This window comes from Sphaerodactylus townsendi, linkage group LG01, assembly GCF_021028975.2.
Source record: "Sphaerodactylus townsendi isolate TG3544 linkage group LG01, MPM_Stown_v2.3, whole genome shotgun sequence".
Taxonomy (NCBI): domain Eukaryota; kingdom Metazoa; phylum Chordata; class Lepidosauria; order Squamata; family Sphaerodactylidae; genus Sphaerodactylus; species Sphaerodactylus townsendi.
This window is the reverse complement of record NC_059425.1, coordinates 137,136,888-137,156,370: the sequence shown is the minus strand read 5'-3', so window position 1 is coordinate 137,156,370 and position 19,483 is coordinate 137,136,888. Positions and strand designations below refer to the sequence as shown.

Here is a 19,483-nt window from a genome sequence, read left to right as displayed (position 1 = left end):
GGGGAAGTCAAAGAACAAAGAAAGAACAAAAACACAGGTAAATTCTCTCTCACTCACCTATGCAAATACATTCTATGTATGATTGAAAGAAACAGTGTTCTAAAAGATTCTTGAGAGATACAGAACAGGCTGAAGATTAATTTGAGCTTTTCGTCTAGGCGACAAGGTCACAAACCAATTGAGAACCAACTGACAATTCAAGTTCACTGACTGTACCTGAGGACTAACATACATTTTTTTCTGCTTAGATTTGAGTATTTCCCAAAGCAGCTGACAGCAATGGCATCAAGACACCAAAGGAAAAGCTTCTAAAAAGCATCAGAAAGTAGTGGTTGGTTAAATTTTGTGCTATTTGTACTCTGAGTCTTGTTCAAATAAAAGTAAAAAAAGTAAATGTTGAAAACTGTATTTATTACACATTTTCCTAAAGAGTTAATGACCTTGAAGCTGAATAATGAGATTTATTACCCTCACGGTGACACTATGAGGTAGACCACAATAGATTTCTGTGTGAATGTCATGATTTAACCACTCTGATGAACCAAAAATACCCGTACACTGTTAATGCAGCAAGAAAAACATGAATTATTTTCAAAAATGCAAAAAAGCAAAGTTTAAGGAAAACAACATTTTCCACATCAAATATATGTTGGAGATGTGAAGGTCAAGGGGGCTCATTTATTCATATCTGGCCGCAGTGCACAATGAAATAAGTCTTTTGGAATAAGGTATTTAAATCATTGAGAGAAACTGTACATACATAAATACAAAAAGACTCTGGTGTAAATCTTTTAAACATTATGCCCAGAAGAATTTCAACTAATAAGATACATTTAAAAGGAAATGCATTCACCACAGTCACAATGTTAATAGCTGAGACATGGAGATGGAAAAGCACCAGATATTGAGAAATGGATAAGAAAAGTATATTGTATTATACTAATGGGGAAAATATGTGTAAATAGAAAGTTCTACATGGAGATGGATATGTACAAAATAGATTTGTACAAGTTTGGTGTCCCTCCATTGTTTTTTCAGAACAGAAGTAAGTTTAAAGTATCAATCAAAAAGAGATACTGAGCCTTGTTTAGATTGTTACACCTTATCTCATGGACATAGTGTTATATGTGCTATATTATGTAGTGGCAATATAGAATAAAGCCCACTATTTAAAAATATGTGTATTAAAAAAGATGGCAAATACTTACTCCTTATTTCTGCTTTTAAGGCAGGGATGATAAAGAACTTTGATGGCATTCCTAATATCTGAAGACTTTAAATTGGATGCCACACCGTCTTCAAAGAATGTAAAATTATTACTGGAGGCTGAGTTTCCAGAAGTTTCCACCAATAATGTGTCAGAATTAAGAAGCCACACCTGTGGATAAAAGACAACTGTACAAGTTACATTTTCAAAGAATACAGTCCACTTTATATAAGTCCTCTTTAGCAGCGAAAATCAGAGAACGTTTAACTGATGTTCAAAACATATAAGCTAAATTGTAATAAAGGTGGTTAGAAAACCTTTATAATTACAATCAGATTCTGCTATGAGTAAATATATGATACTTGCTTCGGTAACTTAACACTATTAGAACTGTAATGCTTCTACACTCTAATACTTGAAAAAATCCTCACAATGTGTTTTATATTTTTGTAAACTTTGGGGAGTAGGGCTTTGGTTGAAGTATCTGTTTATGTGTGTATGGCCTATGGCTAATAAACACTGAATTGAATAGAATATAAGTCCTCTCTCTATGCACCGACATGTTAATACATGCAGACATGCTCCCACAGTTTAAGAGACCCCCACTTTATGGGGTCTATCTAAAGCATAATCCCCCTGATTATGCTTTGGATAGACCCCACAAAATGGTCTGCAATTTCATGCAAGATAATCCAGAGCAAAATAATAGAAAACCATGACTTCACTTGCCATTAGGAGCATGAGGATGGTTTCAAGAACATTTTGAAATGTAACAAATCTAAATACTGTTTCATCTTTTTAATCCTAGTTACTGGGGTAGAGGACTACAGCTATCCATCAGAGTAGAGGGTATGGAATTTAGGTCACTAGCAAGCAGGGAACATATTTCATAGTACGTGGGCATAGGATTGTAGTCTGGATACCTTTGAACAAAAGTGGGAATCAAATCTTACCAAGATATAGACAGTGCCCTCAGTTCCTTGTATGCTGAACCTAAATGTGCTTCTGGACGAAGAAAGCTCTACAAGGCATTGGGCTATAATGCTCTGTATGAAGAGAGATCTGTAAAAAGAGAAGAGACATTTTTATAAAAGGTATCTGCACGTGCCACTGATTGTATAATGGATGAGTACAAACAAGAAAATCCCAGAACAAACCCTTGTTGGGAGAAGACATTTGCATTTCCTAGTCTCTCCCTGCCCTTCACCTCCAAGCCAGTAAAGCTATTTAATAAGGCAACAGTGAAAGAAAGCAAAAAAGTCAGAGAGAGGGGAAAACAAAGGCCCTTTCCGCACGGGCCAATAACGACGCCCTGGGGACGGCAAAAACACCGTCCCCAGGGAGCCGTTCACACAGGTGGCGCTGCCAAAACGCAGCAGCACCGACCTGGCTCCCTTCCCCCTCCTCCAGGGCGGCCTCAGGCCGCCTCCAAAAACCTCCCTCCTGGAGGGAGGTTTTATAATAACTAGCCGCGATTCCCAGCTGACACTTGGTGCGCTTAACGGCACCACCACAGGAATGCGCTTGTTTTTCCCGATGGCCCTCCTCCCACTCACCTCGTCTCCTCCATTGCCCTGCTGGCCTCCGAAGGCCCTCCCTTGCTGTCCTCCGACCCCTGGAGGTTGGAGGGCAGCGTGGGCGGGTCTACGGAGGCCAGCAGGGCCCCAACCGGAGGCGACGGGAGAGGGACAGGGAAGAGGCGGAGTCGGCAGGGCGACCAGCGCTGCTGCGGCGCTGTTGTCCCAGTGCCGGTTCTGGAGACCGCGTCCCAGTGCGGACGTGTCCCAGCATCGAGATCGGGCTGGCCAGCCGTGATTACGCTGGATTCTCCAACCCCTTCCGCCTCCGTGCAGAAGGGGCCAGTGTGAGGTACATAGCAGCAGCAGCAGCAGCTCTGTGTAGCAGTTAGAATGTAAAGATGAGGTCTGTGGACAGTCCAGTTACTGCCTCTCTCTTCTGTCTAACTTAACTAACAGGGTCGTTGTGAGGGTAAAACTTCAGGGGGCCAGTTTGACCTCTGTGGATGAACTAGAAAATGAACAAATTATGTAGTGCCCGTGGTTCCTGAAGGAGACACACATACAAAGATGTGCCCCCAAGGCAGGTTAGTCAGGAAAAACAGTCCTGTGGAAATAATTCATTCTACCTTAATACAACACTATTACTATGCTATTACTATAGAAATAGCTGTGTCTCAAGACAAATGCTTCCAATCAACAAAAACAAAACTGGTAACCATATTATGGTATCCAGGTGCGCGTGAGCAAGCATTTATGTGCATGTGCATGCATACCAGGCCCATAATCTACAGTGTTTGTGCTCCCCATTCAGCAAAAACTTTGCCAGATGTCTTAAATATAAATATTAAGAATGAACTTTCAGTGTACCCTTATTCTATCTCAAAACTGATAGTGACATGATTGGCAGAGTTACACCTAATGGGCTTAGAACACTGTGACTCAGTCTAGGATGGTACTGCAAATTTCCTTAGTCTATGAACAACAAAATCTGTTCACTTCCATAAAAGAAAAAAATAATTTGTTGCACAATAGTGACACAAGGTGTTCACAGCAGGCTGTATGCCATGGTAATCACAACATATGTACATTTTCAAACTAGACTGTCCAAAACGTTTTATTGTAGAACAGGGGTAGGGAACCTTTAACACTCAAAGAGCCATTTGGACCCGTTTTCCACGGGAAAAGAAAACACTTGGAGCCGCAAATAATTTTTGGCATTTAAAATAAAGATAACACTATATATATAGGGTTTTTTTAACCTTTTACTCCGCTCATTCTGAGAAGCCGCGATGGATGCGCGCCGTCTGGCCACACTTTGCAGGGCGCAGCAACGGAATGAAGCCGGTAGCTTGGCCTCTCCGGCCGCCCGGGAAAGCCGCTTCCTCGGCCCCGCCCAACGGGGCGGGCGAGAGGGAGAAAGCAAGCGGCGCGGCTCCAGCCGCACTCATATGGGCAGTTAGTGCGCCTCTCGCCCTCGCTGCCTGCAGAGGCGGAGCAAGCGATGGGGACCAGTGGCTCGGCTCATTGGAGCCACAGTGCAAGGCGGCAGAAAGAGCCGCTATCGCGACTCTCTCTGCAAGCCTGTTTAGGTTCCCTACCCCTGTTGTAGAACCACCTTTCAATTAAAAAGAAATAGAAAATTTTAACTGAGTCTGAGACTGTACATGCTAAAAAAAAAGATAACCGTTTGTAATTGGCAATTATATTATTCATCACAGAAATTAATTAAAGCAACATTGGGTTTTGCATAATTTGCCACTGATTAACCCTAAGACTTGCTACAACAGCAAATGAACATTCAAGTTGGGGATTATGAACACTGTTGTCAGCAAATCACCAACACTGAACTTAGAAGGACATTACAAGGGTGATAAAGTGGCTTTCAAGGACAGGGGTATCTGAGAGGCTGCTCCGGAAACAAAGCAGGATTGGTTCAAATAAGACTGGGGAAAAATTGCCTTGCAAATTGAATAATGTGAAGGAATGACTGCCAAAGGATGGCTGTGGGATAAAATGCTACCGGGTTCCATTCCCACAGTGATTAATCACCTGGATAAAGCAGGAGAAAGTATGCACAAAAGAATGTTGTATGGATCTTCCTGTGAGCCAAAAGGCCTGTCTGAGCGGCAGGGTACTTTTTTCATGCTGTTCGGAATATATGCAATATCACCTATTCTGGAACTTCAACAACATAAGAGCTCTGCCAGGTGAGGCCAGACCTAGTTCAGCATCCCGCTTCACATATTGGTCAACAAATTAACTTGGAGGGGCAACAAACACAGCATGTAAGCCATGCCCTTCCCCACCACTGATATTCAGAGATTTCAAAGTCGTGTATGTTTGTAGCCTTTGGACACCACAGAAAATGCGTCCCTTCATCACACATATGCGTCATCTAATTTACAGTTCAAAGTGACCTTTTGAGTTCAGAAATTCTATTCACTAATGTTATGGTCAAATTGCATAAATATGATGGAGATCACACAGAGCAACACACACTAAACAGTCAGGTATGGCCAGTGTCGTGTGGCCGTCAGAGGAGTGTCAAGCTAGGATCTTGGGAGAACCAGGGGGAGAGGCCAGAGGGGCAGCCTTGGGCCAGTCACTCTTGCTCAGCCAAACTTACTTCACAGGCTTGTTATAAGAATAAATGGGGTTGGTGGGAGAACAGTGAATCCCACCCTGAGCTCCTTGGATGGGGCCGGCAAAAATGCATTTAATAATAAATAACTAATTAAAATGGATTAATAAACACATTCAAATCAGGCTTAACATATAATGTTTATGTCCTGAAACTGGTAGAGGAAAAAAGCAACAAGGATTGAGGTATCGAGCGGCACCATTGCAGTACTCAAAACGTTATACAGTTTTAGCTTTCACACCTTGGTATTGCCTCGAACTGCTTTTCAGATGGCCGAACAAGCAATTCAGTGAAGTAATATTTTGTAACACCTACAAGTTAAAAAAAAAAGAAAAACAATTTCAGACTCTCCATACTACATTCAATAAATGCATACTAAAGCAGATAAAGCTTGATAGTGCCATATAAATGGGTCAGGGGACCAATCATAAACAAGAACTGGACTTAAAGGACCCCCTTTTCTTTTGCCTACATGCCAGTAACTGGAAGGTGAAACAGTAGATTTCAGATGCTGGACATCCATGGCCCAAAAGAGCAGTTGTGGATCCCCTAGCTTTCCTCATCTCTCCCTGTAACAAAATGCAGACTGTGATGCTCCAAGGACGAGGGCTTTGATGCCTTTCTCTCACCTTCTGGTGGGGAAACACCCAATGATATGACATCACAACATGCACTTTGTTTTAATAAACACTGACGAAAAATAGTAAATGCTTATTTGCCCCATCCTTGTCTAAAGAAATCAATTGTGCCTTTTCAAGCAGGTAAGTGGAGGAGAAAATCGTCAGCTACAACATTTCTGTTGAAGACGATTTTGAAGGCACAAGAACAGCTCAATAACAAAAAGATGGGAAACTGTTTAACTTATGTGAGTACCTAAGTAAGCCTCAGAAAGGTTTTGTTTGTATATTCCATACCTGTGGACAGAGCCTCTCCCAACAGTGTCTTGCAGCGCTTGCAAATTACCCTGCTATTTGCCTTTGAATTCTGTAGGGCAAAGAAATGTCATTGAAATGCCTCATCTCTGCAGAAAAGTCATGCAAAACTTCACTTTGCTACTTTAAATAACTCAGGCCATTGTCTAAATAGGGAATCAAATCCTATGGACAATTTTATTAACACTTCGCTCCCAGCTCACTTCCTTAACTCAGAACAAATGGCTTTGTCCCTATTTCCAACTATACAATTTCCACATCAAAGATGATTACCCATTGCCAAATCAGTCATACCAGTCAGACTTTAGAAATTACTGTACTTGGTCCTGGCCATTATAATTTGTGACAGATAATTCACAAATACAGAACATTAGTGTTTTATTGTGAAATGAATGGCATCAGATACAAGATTATTCACAGGAAAAAAATAATCAACAGATGAGAAGGGTCCCCTCTGTGTTCAAGACCAATGATATCAAATTCATCATGACAGCCAAATATGGACAAGTTCTTGCTACTGGAAAAATAATACCCTGGGATTCTTAACCAGGATTAACTTGTGGCTAAAGGTCAGAACCACATTTCTATCATCAATCTGGGCGCGCTGTCCAAAGGGAGGAGAGTATGAACTTGGCAATTGATCTGGGTCATGCACATCATGAATAAACTCTGGTTTGCTTGCAATCATTAAATCAAGCTTTATGGCAGAACTGTAAGGCAGACTAACATCTTTATTCCCGCACTGCAGATAGAGAGAGAAAGGAGTGGAATCTATAACTTGCCCAGAAGTTTGTCATCATGGTGAGATATGAACCTGAAACTTTCTGGGATACAAAAAGGTTAAGAAAAGGTGCTGCAGTATCGCACAGCTCCACAGCATGACAGCATCAGAATTGTGTAAGTATTCATTTTTCTTTGCACAAGCAAAATGATATGGCAAGGAAATTAAAACGAGTCTTTAAGTAGGGCAGAGATGGACAGTGGCAGCATGCTTGCTTTTTGCTTTACATGAAGAAGAGCTTTTCGCTTTTGTAGTGCACCAGGTAAAGTGCTACATAGGATTGGTCTTCCCCACTTTCCTACAAGGTAACCCTGCAAGGTTTTATGGTGGAAGGGAGATCTTATCTGGATCACACAGATCTTAGATCAGCACTCTAACCGCCATACCACAATGGCTCGCATCACAACCTACATTCAATGAGCTTCATTGAAATGAAATTTGCTCCTGCTGAGAACCATATTGAAGACTGTTTGCTTTATTTGGAACGTTAGTTTCTAACAAACCAATATCTGGAGCCTATACATGCATCTGTTTCCATTCCTTATAAAGCACTGCAGTGAAAACTGCTACCTAAATACATTTTGCCCATATTTCAGTGTACAAGTAATGGCAAAAGAGTCAGTATTTTCACAAGTTTGAACAAAAATGGCAATACTTTTTGGCTACACAAATTAAATCAATGTATCTTATGTGACAACTTTTAGCTGCTGGCAGTCTGGCACTGTTCCTATCTTTTTGTGCTTCTACCACAAAAGGTCAACAATATTGTCTTGAGCAAAATATTTACCCCTAGAGAAAACTGCTAGAATGCTGTAGGACTTTGGGTCATTTGAACATTGTGTTGTGTGTTGATTCGGAGTGCAGTTGCCATTGTTGGTACCAGACACATGAAGTAATATCAATGACCTGAGGGGTAAATTCACTACAAATAGAACAATGTCACTCAATAGCTCAAGATTCAGTGACTTATCACTCAACAGTTCTCAGCAAAATGCGTAAACTTTGATTACAAAGCACTGTTTAAGACAATATGGAAGAATTGCTCTTCCACACATCAAGTTGTAACCTAATGTTGTAATTCCCAAGCAATGAAAATATTTGTCAGTTCCTCTTAAGAGTACTGAAGGTAAAAATGTCACCATCTAAGAAGAAGACGAGTTTGGATTTATATCCCCCCTTCTCTCCTGTAAAAAGACTTGGAGGGGCTTACAAACTCCTTTCCCTCCCCCCTCACAACAAACACCCTGTGAGCTGGGTGGGGCTGAGAGAGCTCCGTAGAGCTGTGACTAGCCCAAGGTCACCCAGCTGGCATGTGTGGGAGTGAACAGGCTAATCTGAATTCCCCAGATAAGCCTCCACAGCTCAAGCGGCAGAGTGGGGAATCAAACCTCCAGATTACAATGCACCTGCTCTTAACCACTACACCACTGCTAAGTTAGAAATAGATATAAAATCAGACTTATTCTTGGCTGACCTTGTTTCTCTTGCCTTTCCCATATTTTCATGTCCTCTATCAGGCTTCCTCTAGATTGTTTTAGTCTGATTTTAGTTCAGATCTACATCCAATCTTAACATTCCGCATCAACCAAACAAACATAGATCCACTCAAAAGATCCACTCAGGGGTCAAAGCATGGTATTACCAACTACTTTTGCACACAGGCATATATATATAAAGCTACCTTATATTGAAAGCCAGACGAATGGCCCCACAAAAGGCCAGCATTGATTGCCAGTGACTTTTCAGAAACACAAACAGAAGTTTTTCTCGTTCTTTTCATTGTTCCTGCTCATTCACATCCAGCAGACTCACCAAGGTAGAACCGCTGTTTCCAGAAACTGCCCCCTGAGACTGTGAAGGAAGCAGTTCAGGTGATGACACAGTTGACTCACTCCCTAAATTCACTAGGAAATAATTGTGTCCTAGAAAACAATCATCAGTTCGAGGCTGAAGCAAGCTGCTGTTGAAAGGGTTCGGATGGCAGCACCAGTCCTCCACCAAATCGCTCCAGTTTTCCCCAGGAAGGGAAAGAACTCTCAGAAACGTCCTAAGGAAGATGGAAAATAATGTTGGTTGCTACATTACTCACGTTTGCAATCACTTCCACCAACCAACCTCATTCTTGACACTGCCATGGTACTAACCAGGATCTTTTACAGAGCTGACAATTGTACAGTTATGGGGGTGGGGCAGGTGGAATGAGATCCCTTTTTCTTGTTTCCCACTTCCAATCAAAGCTCCAGTAAATCAGAAGAGTGGCAAGAGAAATAAATGACTTTTTGTCAAGTCCAATTCACTGCTAAGACAATTTTGAAAAGAAAAGGAAGAGGTTGTACTGATCATGCTGGGGTAGGAGAACACTCTGTCCAGGAAGACTCACAGATGCTGCAAACTAAGAAGGAGTTCGACAATACATTAAGAAGGAGTTCTTGAGATGGCAGGATACTGGGGGAGGCAGAAGATTTGCATTTTTTTTCTTTTTGAGGGAGCCATATAATACCTCACCCTGACCTGGATGGCCCAGATCAGCCTGATCTTGTCAGATCTCAGATGCTAACCAGGGTCAGCTACAAAGCATGTGAGCACTGAGAGGCAGTAACCACTTTCACACCTTAAAGGTGAAAATACTAAAAGACTCAACATGACCTCCAGCAGCACTAGAGCAAATTCTTAGCTGCATTATTTAGGGAGAAAGGAAGGCTTATCTAAGCTATACTTTGAATTAATAAGGAGTCACCAGAAGGACATACCTCAGGGGAGCTCTTACCATGATTTCATTTGGTCAAGAATTAAATGGCCTCAGAACATCTAATCCAGTGGTTCTCAACCTTCCTAATGCCGCGACCCTTTAATACAGTTCCTCATGTTTTGGTGACCCCCAACCCTAACATTTATCCATGTTACAGATGGAGAACACTGATGCAGAGAGTCTTAGGCGACCCCTGTGAAAGGGCCGTTCGACCCCCAAAGGGGTCCCAACCCACAGGTTGAGAACCACTGATCTAATATCTCTGCCAGCTCCAGAACATCCCCCCCAAGTTCTGTTCTCCTGGTCATGGCTGTGGGTGGAGGGGGGGGGGAGGGGGAGGAACCAAAAGCTTCTTAGCCGATAGCTCAAAACTTTAGCTTTGAATGAGGGAGCCCGCTGGATCCAGGACTGGCCAACAAGCTATTCCTTATTTTGTTTGTCTACATTGTATGTTTGATGGTTGTAAATTAATAGCTGCCAACAGCTTGGAGAAAAAAGTATCCTGCCCCATAAATAAAGGCTTATGTGGCATTTTAAGCATTTTTAAAGGGAGGTAAACAACATCATTTGGTTAAAAAAAGTCCCATTAACCTTTCTATTAGAAGGGCAGGCCTTTTCCCCCTTCAAATAGTTAACCACCAGACATAAGCCACTCCGGGTCCCCGTCAAGGAGACAAGTAGGGTATAAATACCTAATAAATAACATGATGAACTCACAGCAGTTAATGCATTAATATTACAAATTCATAACATTTGTTTTAAAAGCTGGCATTTATACCTGGAAATTATTTAGCTTACTGTAATTGCCCCAGTACTCTACTTTTATGCCCACCCTCCACATTGTTATATATAGGACATACATAAATCAGTTTTCATGCTAATACGAAAAAAATATCTTTAGTTCTGCTAACATCTGGTGTTTTTAATTGGTCACAGAGTCTTCTGTTTATGCTAGGAAAGTAACACTTAACCCAAATTGTAATGCCTAAGCACAAAAACTGAAGCCTAAACCAACAACGACGTCTGCGTTTTCATTTTCAATGTACCTAGAAAGCAAATGTGCAGTGATATTTTGGATTAATGGGAAGGGTCACTGCCAGAAAACTTAGTAAAGGAAAATTAATTTAAATGCCACTCTGCTCAGGTTTCTGAAAGCTACTGAATGGCAAGAGCAACACCGTGAAAAAGCTTTCCACACGTGCTGGACGTTAAAGAAGCTGGTGCAGCAAACCAGGCATTATAAGCCAGATATGACCAGTGTCTCAAGTGCTCAATAACCACACTGACTTTGCAACCCAATGCTAGCACTGAGAGAGGGCTTGTCAACCCCCTGGTCAGCTGCCAAACCACTAGAAAGTCTGCAGCTTCAAATACTACAGTAATCAGACCCAAAAATATAGAAGAAGGATGGATACAGGCCTTCTGTCCTACCAAAAAACCAGAAAATCCATGAAAATACGCAGGGAGCAAACAAGCAGTAGAAACATCCTTGTTTGTCCTTTTGGAGAGAAAAAAGGGGGAAACAGGAAAAGGATTGTAATATTTGTATGTGTGTCTTCAAATCACAGCTGACTCATGGTGATACTGTAGGGTTATTCAAGGCAACAAAAATGTTCAGAGGTGGCTTGTGGTTGCTGGCCTCCACATGGGCTTAGGGAGTTCTGATGAGAGACTATGGCTGGCCCAAGGTCACCAGCAAGCTTCATGTGGAGGAGTGGGGAAACAAACCTAGTTCTCCAATTAGAGTCTGCCACTCTTAACCACACTCTTAACCTCTTAACCACTATACCACACTGTCTCATATATTATTATTATTATTATCATCATCATCATCATCATCATCATCATCATTATTATCATTATCATTATTATTATTATTATTATGAACAAATAAAAATAAAATTGAGCTAGTTTTTTTGAACCACAAAACGAATTCATGGTTGAACAGGTAAAAAAATCTCTAATGCTCCACCAGAAAGTATAATGCCATCATCCAATACTGTATATGATTATTACTGCTACTTATGAGGCCTTTTGCTAACATCCTGGGGAGCTTATTCTTCCCACTTAGAGCAACAGGCAAATATATTCATCCACAGAGATGATGTACCAGGATGTAACACTTACCGGTCTTTTATGATAATCTCGCCACAAGTTTGGCAATAAAACGTACAACTTTTTTTGGATTTAAGGCTGTCTTCCAGAGCTGAAATTGATTCTGAAAGGATATTACAAGAATAAACTCAAAAACAGAGCCCACAAACCCGTAAACATTATAAAACAAGCAATACTTTCATCACCTTTTCACCAAAAGATATTCTACATACATGGGAAAAAATGATAAATTACATACGTAAAGCTTACACTGTTTCAGGGATGACACAACGGTCTTGTAAAGTAGGCTGCAATTATTTTGTCCAGTATATGCAGGTTAAGCTGAGATGAACAGAAGTGTAATTTACATAACAATTTACAGCGTAATCCTAAACATAGTTAAACCCTTCTAACCCCACTTAAATAAATGGGCTTAGAAGTGTGCAACTCAATTTAGAATTGTACTAATGATGAGTTCACAGCTGCTGTGAGATTTGAGACAGTGACATTCTGGCATGCAGCTCACACGCGTAGCCACTACCCTATCCCAGCTCACATTGGAAAAGGATGGTGCATGGGACACTATCAAACCTTTAGAAGGAAATCTACCAGTATGTGTGTGGGGGCGGGGGTATCTGAAAGAATTGTGGGGACAGTGTAAGGATGTCATGAGTATCCTGCATGCTGGCACAAGGGGCAAATATGCTGGTGGAGGGGCACCAACAAGGAAGCAGCTGCTGTGTTGGCACCGTTCTGTTACAGGAGCCCATGCTAATACTGGTGGGGGTGTCCCAGGGGCATTCCTGGGGAGTGGTCAACTTTAGTCAGTTTGCTATGGCCTTTTGCCCTGGGAACTCCCCTCTAGCTGGCATACACTTATGCCAGCTAAAAGTGTGGCACACTGGATTCAAGTCATCTTGTTAAAACACAATCCTGTTAAAATCCATTCACTTAATATACAACTGAGAACAATAGCTCCAGAAATAACCCATTACAACAATATACACATATAGACATAATACTGGAGTTAGAAACCACGTTATTATGTAACAAAATCATATTTGCTGGAAAAGTATCATGAGTTCAACTCACCAGTGCACCACAGATATAGAAGATACACACACACACACACACACACACACACACACACACACGTGGCCAGGTATCACATGACCCCTGGCACACGCCATTTGCTCATATGCGCTCGCCCTCTCCTGTGGCCCGGCGACCTGGCCAGCGCCTGGTGGCTCCCTCCAAGCTGGCGTGCTGCTCATCAGCCGAGCCACCTGCCACAGCCACAGGCTAGCTCCTGCCCTCCCCGGCTTCCCTGCTGACAGGGAGGCTGGCCGGAGAGGGCACGAACGGGCCTGCGGCCGTGGCACCTACCTAAGCCACTGAGCCTGGGTGGGAGCCTGCCGTGGGCCCACTGGGCACCCCTTGGCCCAGGCCCACCAGGCCCGGCCCCGCCAGGCTGCCTGGGATTGCCACAACCCTCCCCCACCAGCTGAGGTAAGTGGGGCATGGAGGGGAGCACGGTGGAGGGGTGCCCTGAGCAGGTGTTGCCCCGGGTGCCATTTTCCCCTGGTACGCCTCTGCATGTGGCTGACCCATGTAACCCTGGACACTATTTCATGCGAAATTTGCTAATGTGGAATAAAATGATGGGCATTCTTGTAAACTGACAAACTGAATACCACTGTTTCAAAAACTTTTAAGACAACCACACAATAAGTTGCAAATTAAATATCAACAACTAAGCAAACTATTATGGATCTCCTGTTTTTTCTGCATCATGGTACTAATTGCCTTGTGCTCATTTTGATTTTCAAGAAACATAACAACTTTTGTTTTCAAATAGATAGAATGCAGGATGCAAATCTGAATGAATCCAAGATGGATTAAGTGAAGCTTTAGAGTTAGGGAAGGAAGGAACTTTACCACAACTGGAGGTTCATTTAGTTAAACCCTCCACAAGTCTACACATTTGGGTTAAACTGCTAAAACATATACACATCACTTGGTCTGCATTCTTTCCATGCAGCTAACTTATGGTACATAGTTAACAAAGATTTACTCTTACTTGTACTTAAACCTGCCTGAACTAGCAGCCTCACATGTAAGCCATCTCCAGGCACGTACTGCAGTCCCCGACAGGAGGAAGGAACAATCCTGACCTCTGGTGGAAGGCTGAGCGTCCGACAGTCATCACCCTTTTTTACTTCGACTGAGGATGGATTCACTGTAATATCCATGGTCCAGTTTTTGGGTTTTGATGCACTAAGATATTTTAAAAATAGATTTTTACCTTTCTTTTCTTTTATAATTTTTTAAAAAAACTTTATTGAAAATGTAAGAAAGTACATAAATTAATATAACAGGAAAATAGAAAGGGTTTACAAACATATAAGAGTATCTCTCAAGACAAATTAAATGCAAATCTTAACATCAAAAATCTAATTATCTAATAAACCACCTCTATTCTCATATGGCTCATGTGGAAGAAGAAGAATTTAAAAAGTGATATTTAAAATAAGAGTTTTTCACCTTTCACTGGACAAAACAGCCTTACAGATATAACATTAAGAACGGGGACAGTCTGACAGTAACAAAGGACAAAGCAACCACTTACAGCTAAGTTATAGAAATCTCAACACCCTCTTGCAATTGTGCTATATGCAGAAGTGTGATACACATTCAGTTTCAGAAATGGTTACAAACTAATCATCAACTCTACACTATTTCCCAAGGAGACCCCCCCCCCTCATCTGCAGATATCTAAATCCATGGATTGAGGTCACAACTACACTAAACAGGTGTTCCTGACAAGCTTGGGGGACCTCCTAGGTTTGCAGAAATAACTGACAATGGGGAGTTAAATCCCCCCCAAAAAGTATTTGATGCGCAATTGCATATATTGCACCCAGCTCACACAGCACAGAGCAACAGCCACGCTGCATCCGGCGAAGGGGAGGGGTAGGATTCCCTCTTCTGCAAACCATGCAGCAGCACCACCCCACACACACACTGGAGAAGCAGGTTTGATTCCCCACTCCTCCACCTGAGTGGTGAGGCTTATCTGGTGAACCAGATGTGTTTCCACCCTCCTGGGTGACCTTGGACTAGTCACAGTTTTTTGGAACACTCTCAGCTCCACCTGCCTCTCAAAGTGTCTGTTGTGGGGAGAGGAAAGGAAAGGAGTTTGAAAGCCACCTTGAGTCTCCTTACAGGACAGAAAGGTGGGGTATAAATCCAAACTCTTTTTCTTCTTCTAAAAAACCCACTGTCCATCTGCTGGATGATAAGGGAAAGCAGCAAGGGTGGGAGGTGAATGGAGTATCAAGAGTAGAGGGGTAGGTAGGGAGAGTTGCAAACGTGGGGGTGAGTGAAGTGCTAAGGATGTCAGGTAGATGGGAAGAACTGCAAGGGTAAGTTAGATTCATGGAGAAAAGGTAGGGAAGCAAAAGAGATTGGATGCAGGTTGACAGATAAGGGGGTTGGAAGAAAGAGGGGAAATCTGGGGTAGATTGATGGTGAAGAGGTTGGGACAAAAGAGATGGTGGTAGACTGACAGATAAGGGGAGGGGAGAAAGATGAGGAAGACTGCTACAAAAGGGGAAAGAGTGAAAGAAGCAAAAGGAAGGGGAAAGGATACATCATCTCCTCAAGTTTCTTGTGGGTCCCCACTAGTCTGTATACTAATAGTAAAGTTGGGCTAATGTAAAGATACTTAAATCCAGTGACTGGAGCTGCAAATGCACAAGATAAATGTTTCTACAAACCAGAAGAGGAACCCAGGTTGTGGGGTAACGTGAAATCTCCCCACCCCCCACAAAAGAAATAACACTGAGAAGGGAGTTAAAAACACAAAAATTGTGGTTATAGGCATTTTCAAGAAAGGAGAAGAAGAAATAGCAGAAGAGGAAGTAATGAGATGCCTCTTGCAAGTTCTTGCGGGTTCCCACTTTTATATTCTCATAATAGCCGAATCTGAAAATACTTAAATCAGTGACTGGTGTTGTAAATGGACAAAACACATCTCTCCTCAAACCTAAAAGACAACCCAGGTTTGCAGAAAAATCTAAAACAAAAAAAATTAAAAAACACTCAACTAACAAAAGGAACATCTGTACCTTTAAAAAATGAAGGACCTTAGTGGCAGTTGCTAGGCAACCACAGCATTCTGGGCTTCATTTCTGTCAGCAAAAGGCAGGGGAAGAGGCAAGACCCTTTCCAGGGCTTCTTTTCTCCTTTGAGGAACAACTCATTGGGGCCGGGACTTGAAGCAACCACTGGATTCCTTGATACCAACAAACTGCAGTGACTGTATGACTGTCACAACCACTGTATGACTGCAGTGACAAAGCTGCAATGGGGCGGGAGCAGAGGTGGGATCCAGCAGGTTCTCACAGGTTCCTGAGAGTAGGTTACTAATTATTTGTGTGTGCCAAGAGGGGGTTACTAATTGGTGATTTTGCCATGTGATTTTTGCCTTAGTTACGCCCCTCCTCTCAGCAGTAGTACACAGAACTTGAAGCAGTCTAGCAGGAGGTGCACTGGCGTGCGTGGCAGCCTGCGCTTGTGTGCATTCGTTTCCTGCCCAAGGACCGGTACAGCAGCTGCATCCTTGCCACAGCCTCGCCCAGGAATGCTCCGCCCAGGAATGCCCAGCCATGCCCCCGTCGTGCCCCACCCAACCCCACTGGCGCTACGCCATAGGTTGAATCCCACAACCATGGGAACCTGTTACTAAAATTTTTGGATCCCACCACTGGGCGGGAGGACACACCCTGGGCACATGCCATTGGCATCATGTGGGGGCGGAAAATCATCCCCCAGATCCCACTCCGCAGGGAGGGGGTGAAGCAGGGTGGGGACGATCGAGGTGGGGTGTGGGCAGGGGGCATGCAGGGAGGTCATGCCCCGGGTGCAGTTCCCTCTCCCTCTGTCCCTGCATGACTGACCTAAGCCTCACTGCCTGCTACTCTTCAACAGCAGCCACCATACTAAAGCATGTGAGCTTTAGTGGTTAGAGCTTCAGAACAGGGCCTGGGACTTCCAGGTTCAAATCATCACTCTGCCATGGAAGCTTACTAGGCAATGTTGTGCCAGTCACATACTTTCAGACAAACCTACCTAGCGGGGTCATCGTAAAGATAAAAAGGTGATAACGGACATGATGCAAGCTGCTTTGGTCCCTACTGTGGAGAAAAAAGGGCATAACTTATGTAAATAAATAATAAATATAATTGATGATGGGAATAATTTGATTGTTTCCTAGGCAGAGGCTGCTGGGGCTGGGAAAAGTTGAAGACAGAGGGGCAAATAAAGATAGGTTGGCAGCTCGCTGGGAAGGAGAGAAGGAAACAGAAGAGGCTATAGGAGCTTTCAGGAAAGGAAAAGATTAATTGGGGGGGGGAGTTCCCCCACAGGTCTCTGCGGGTTCCTGTTTGCCCTATTATATTTCTATTCTGCTTTTCCTACATAGTAATCAAGGTAATATTTCCCTGTTTCCGCTGATCATGGCAGTGGTTTGTGTTATAACAGTGTCAATATGGTTTAGCATTTTAAAAGCAAAACGAGCAGCATGAAAAGATAAATCCTCTCAAATAGTGATCAACCCTTCCAAGATATTTAATTTATTTTTTAACTAGCAGGAAGCCCAACTTCAGATTGCAATTAAATGGGTTCTAGCTAGGGGTTCTAGCCTTCCCTGCCCTCCACCCCAACCACTCTCCTTCCAGCGGCAATGGCCATGGCACATCTAGAGCAGTGGTGGTGAATCTATGGCACGGAACCTAGGGCTCTCTCTGTGGGCACGCGCAAACAGAGTTTGTCGTGTGTGGGGGGATTGCCCACCCCCCCATAAACACACATCTAGGCTGGCCTGGGCAGCTGGGCTCGATTATTAGCATTAAACCTAAGACCTAGCTTTGGGGAAGCCGTGTAGGTAACCCTGTTAAATACTGTTAAACCCCACTGATTTTCATGCAAAGAACTAAAGCACGATCCTTTACCTGAGAATAAGCTTGGTTGCTGGAAATGGGGCTTGCTTCTGTGTAAACCCTCCTAGGGTCGTGATCCACACCCGTTCAAAGAGTTGCATGGTTGCTTCAAAGCAAAGCCACCAAGCTTTCTCCCGAGTAACGCATGCCTCGCAGCCAACCATTTTTTCTAACCTAAAACCTCAGTATTCAGGTTAAATTGCCATGTTGGCACCCTGCGATAAATAAGTGGGTTTTGGGTTGCAATTTGGGCACTCGGTCTCAAAAAGGTTCACCATCACTGATCTAGCGTGAGAGGGATGCAGCTCTCCTTTCAGCCACACTGCCCTGAAGGGAAGCAATCATTCTTCCCCTGCTTGGTTTGTGTTAATTGAGAAAGAGAGGGAGGGAGCTGCACTGGTCTCTTTCTGATGCAGAAGGAGATCCCAGGGCATGGAGAAGGGAGGGGGAAGGGGAAGACAAACCCTCAACAATGGGAGTACAGGATAGTTGCGTGCACCCATTGGCTGAGGGTTCATACACCGTGAGTGCCTATTTGTTGAGTGTTCGTACACTTTGCATGTTAGTCAATTATATAGGGTATAGGAAAGGTAAGAGGAAGATAAGATATGTGTTTGCCACAGGTTCCCAATAACATCAAAACCACTCTGATAATATATGAAAAAGCATTAATGCCAATTAAACACGAAAAAAAGCAGCATATAAAAATGGGGGCACAAACAGAAAAGGAATTAAGAGTATGATTCTGCTATTATAAAGGGCTTCACCAGACATGGATGAGTAACAAGCCAAGAACCACTGAACCATTGTAGAACCAGCATTCCACAATTAAGGCCCCAATCCTCTTAACTCAGAAGGTACAGGACACATAGAAGAAGACCTCCGACACTTAATCCAGTGCCAGGCAGGCTCTTATAGGATACTAAACAGAGACAATCTCAAAGTAAACATCTGTGCTGCCAATGCCGCTTTTACATATGTAATATATTACCATCTACAGTATTAGCTAGCATGTTAGAACGGGGTCAGAAAGATCAAGTTTCAAATTCCTGCCTGCCAAGAAATGTTGAGCCAGTTACTCTTTGGGACCTTATCCTACTTCACAGGATTGTTATGAAGAAAAAGCTGAGGAAGAGGAGCCACATATGCCACCCTTAGCCCCTGGGTGAAAGAACAGGTTAAGAATGAACCAGATACGTAACCAGAGACTTGATATGTCCAAACACATTTACACGTTTTATTAAATTTATATTACACCTTGATATAAGTCCAAACGCAAGAAGTTGAGCTGATGTTAAATGCAGACATAAAATGAACGAACTACTGATTAATAATTTTGTTATAAATTTGTACAGCTGCATATTTATGAAAAGGGAGGCTCACACAGACCAATGTGGACAAAAGGCATATGGATGGGGGTTGTAGTAATAAGCAAACCAAGTGAGACTGAATGAAAAAGTTGGCCAGATTCAACCTACAGCATGAAAAGCAACAGCAGTTGAGTGCACCATGGAATAGCAACCAAAGAATAGAGTTCTTTAAAAGACTCTACACTAC

At 42.8% G+C, this 19,483-nt stretch overlaps 1 protein-coding gene across 4 annotated transcripts in view; it reads right to left on the bottom strand.

Moving 5' to 3' along the window:
* UBE3D (ubiquitin protein ligase E3D) overlaps positions 1-19,483 on the bottom strand; it is a 70,499-nt gene that overhangs the window by 49,518 nt on the left and 1,498 nt on the right. For all 4 annotated transcript variants that reach the window (XR_007244383.1, XR_007244384.1, XM_048495347.1 and 1 more), the window contains exons 2-8: positions 14,005-14,201; positions 11,958-12,048; positions 8,894-9,128; positions 6,283-6,352; positions 5,610-5,679; positions 2,161-2,269; positions 1,209-1,378 (exon numbers count right to left, since the gene is read on the bottom strand). Coding sequence is in view for 2 of the 4 variants with exons in the window: in XM_048495347.1 (XP_048351304.1) it covers positions 1,209-1,378; positions 2,161-2,269; positions 5,610-5,679; positions 6,283-6,352; positions 8,894-9,128; positions 11,958-12,048; positions 14,005-14,201 (942 nt within the window). In the remaining 2 variants the exon portion in view is untranslated. The remainder of the gene's footprint in view (positions 1-1,208; positions 1,379-2,160; positions 2,270-5,609; positions 5,680-6,282; positions 6,353-8,893; positions 9,129-11,957; positions 12,049-14,004; positions 14,202-19,483) is intronic.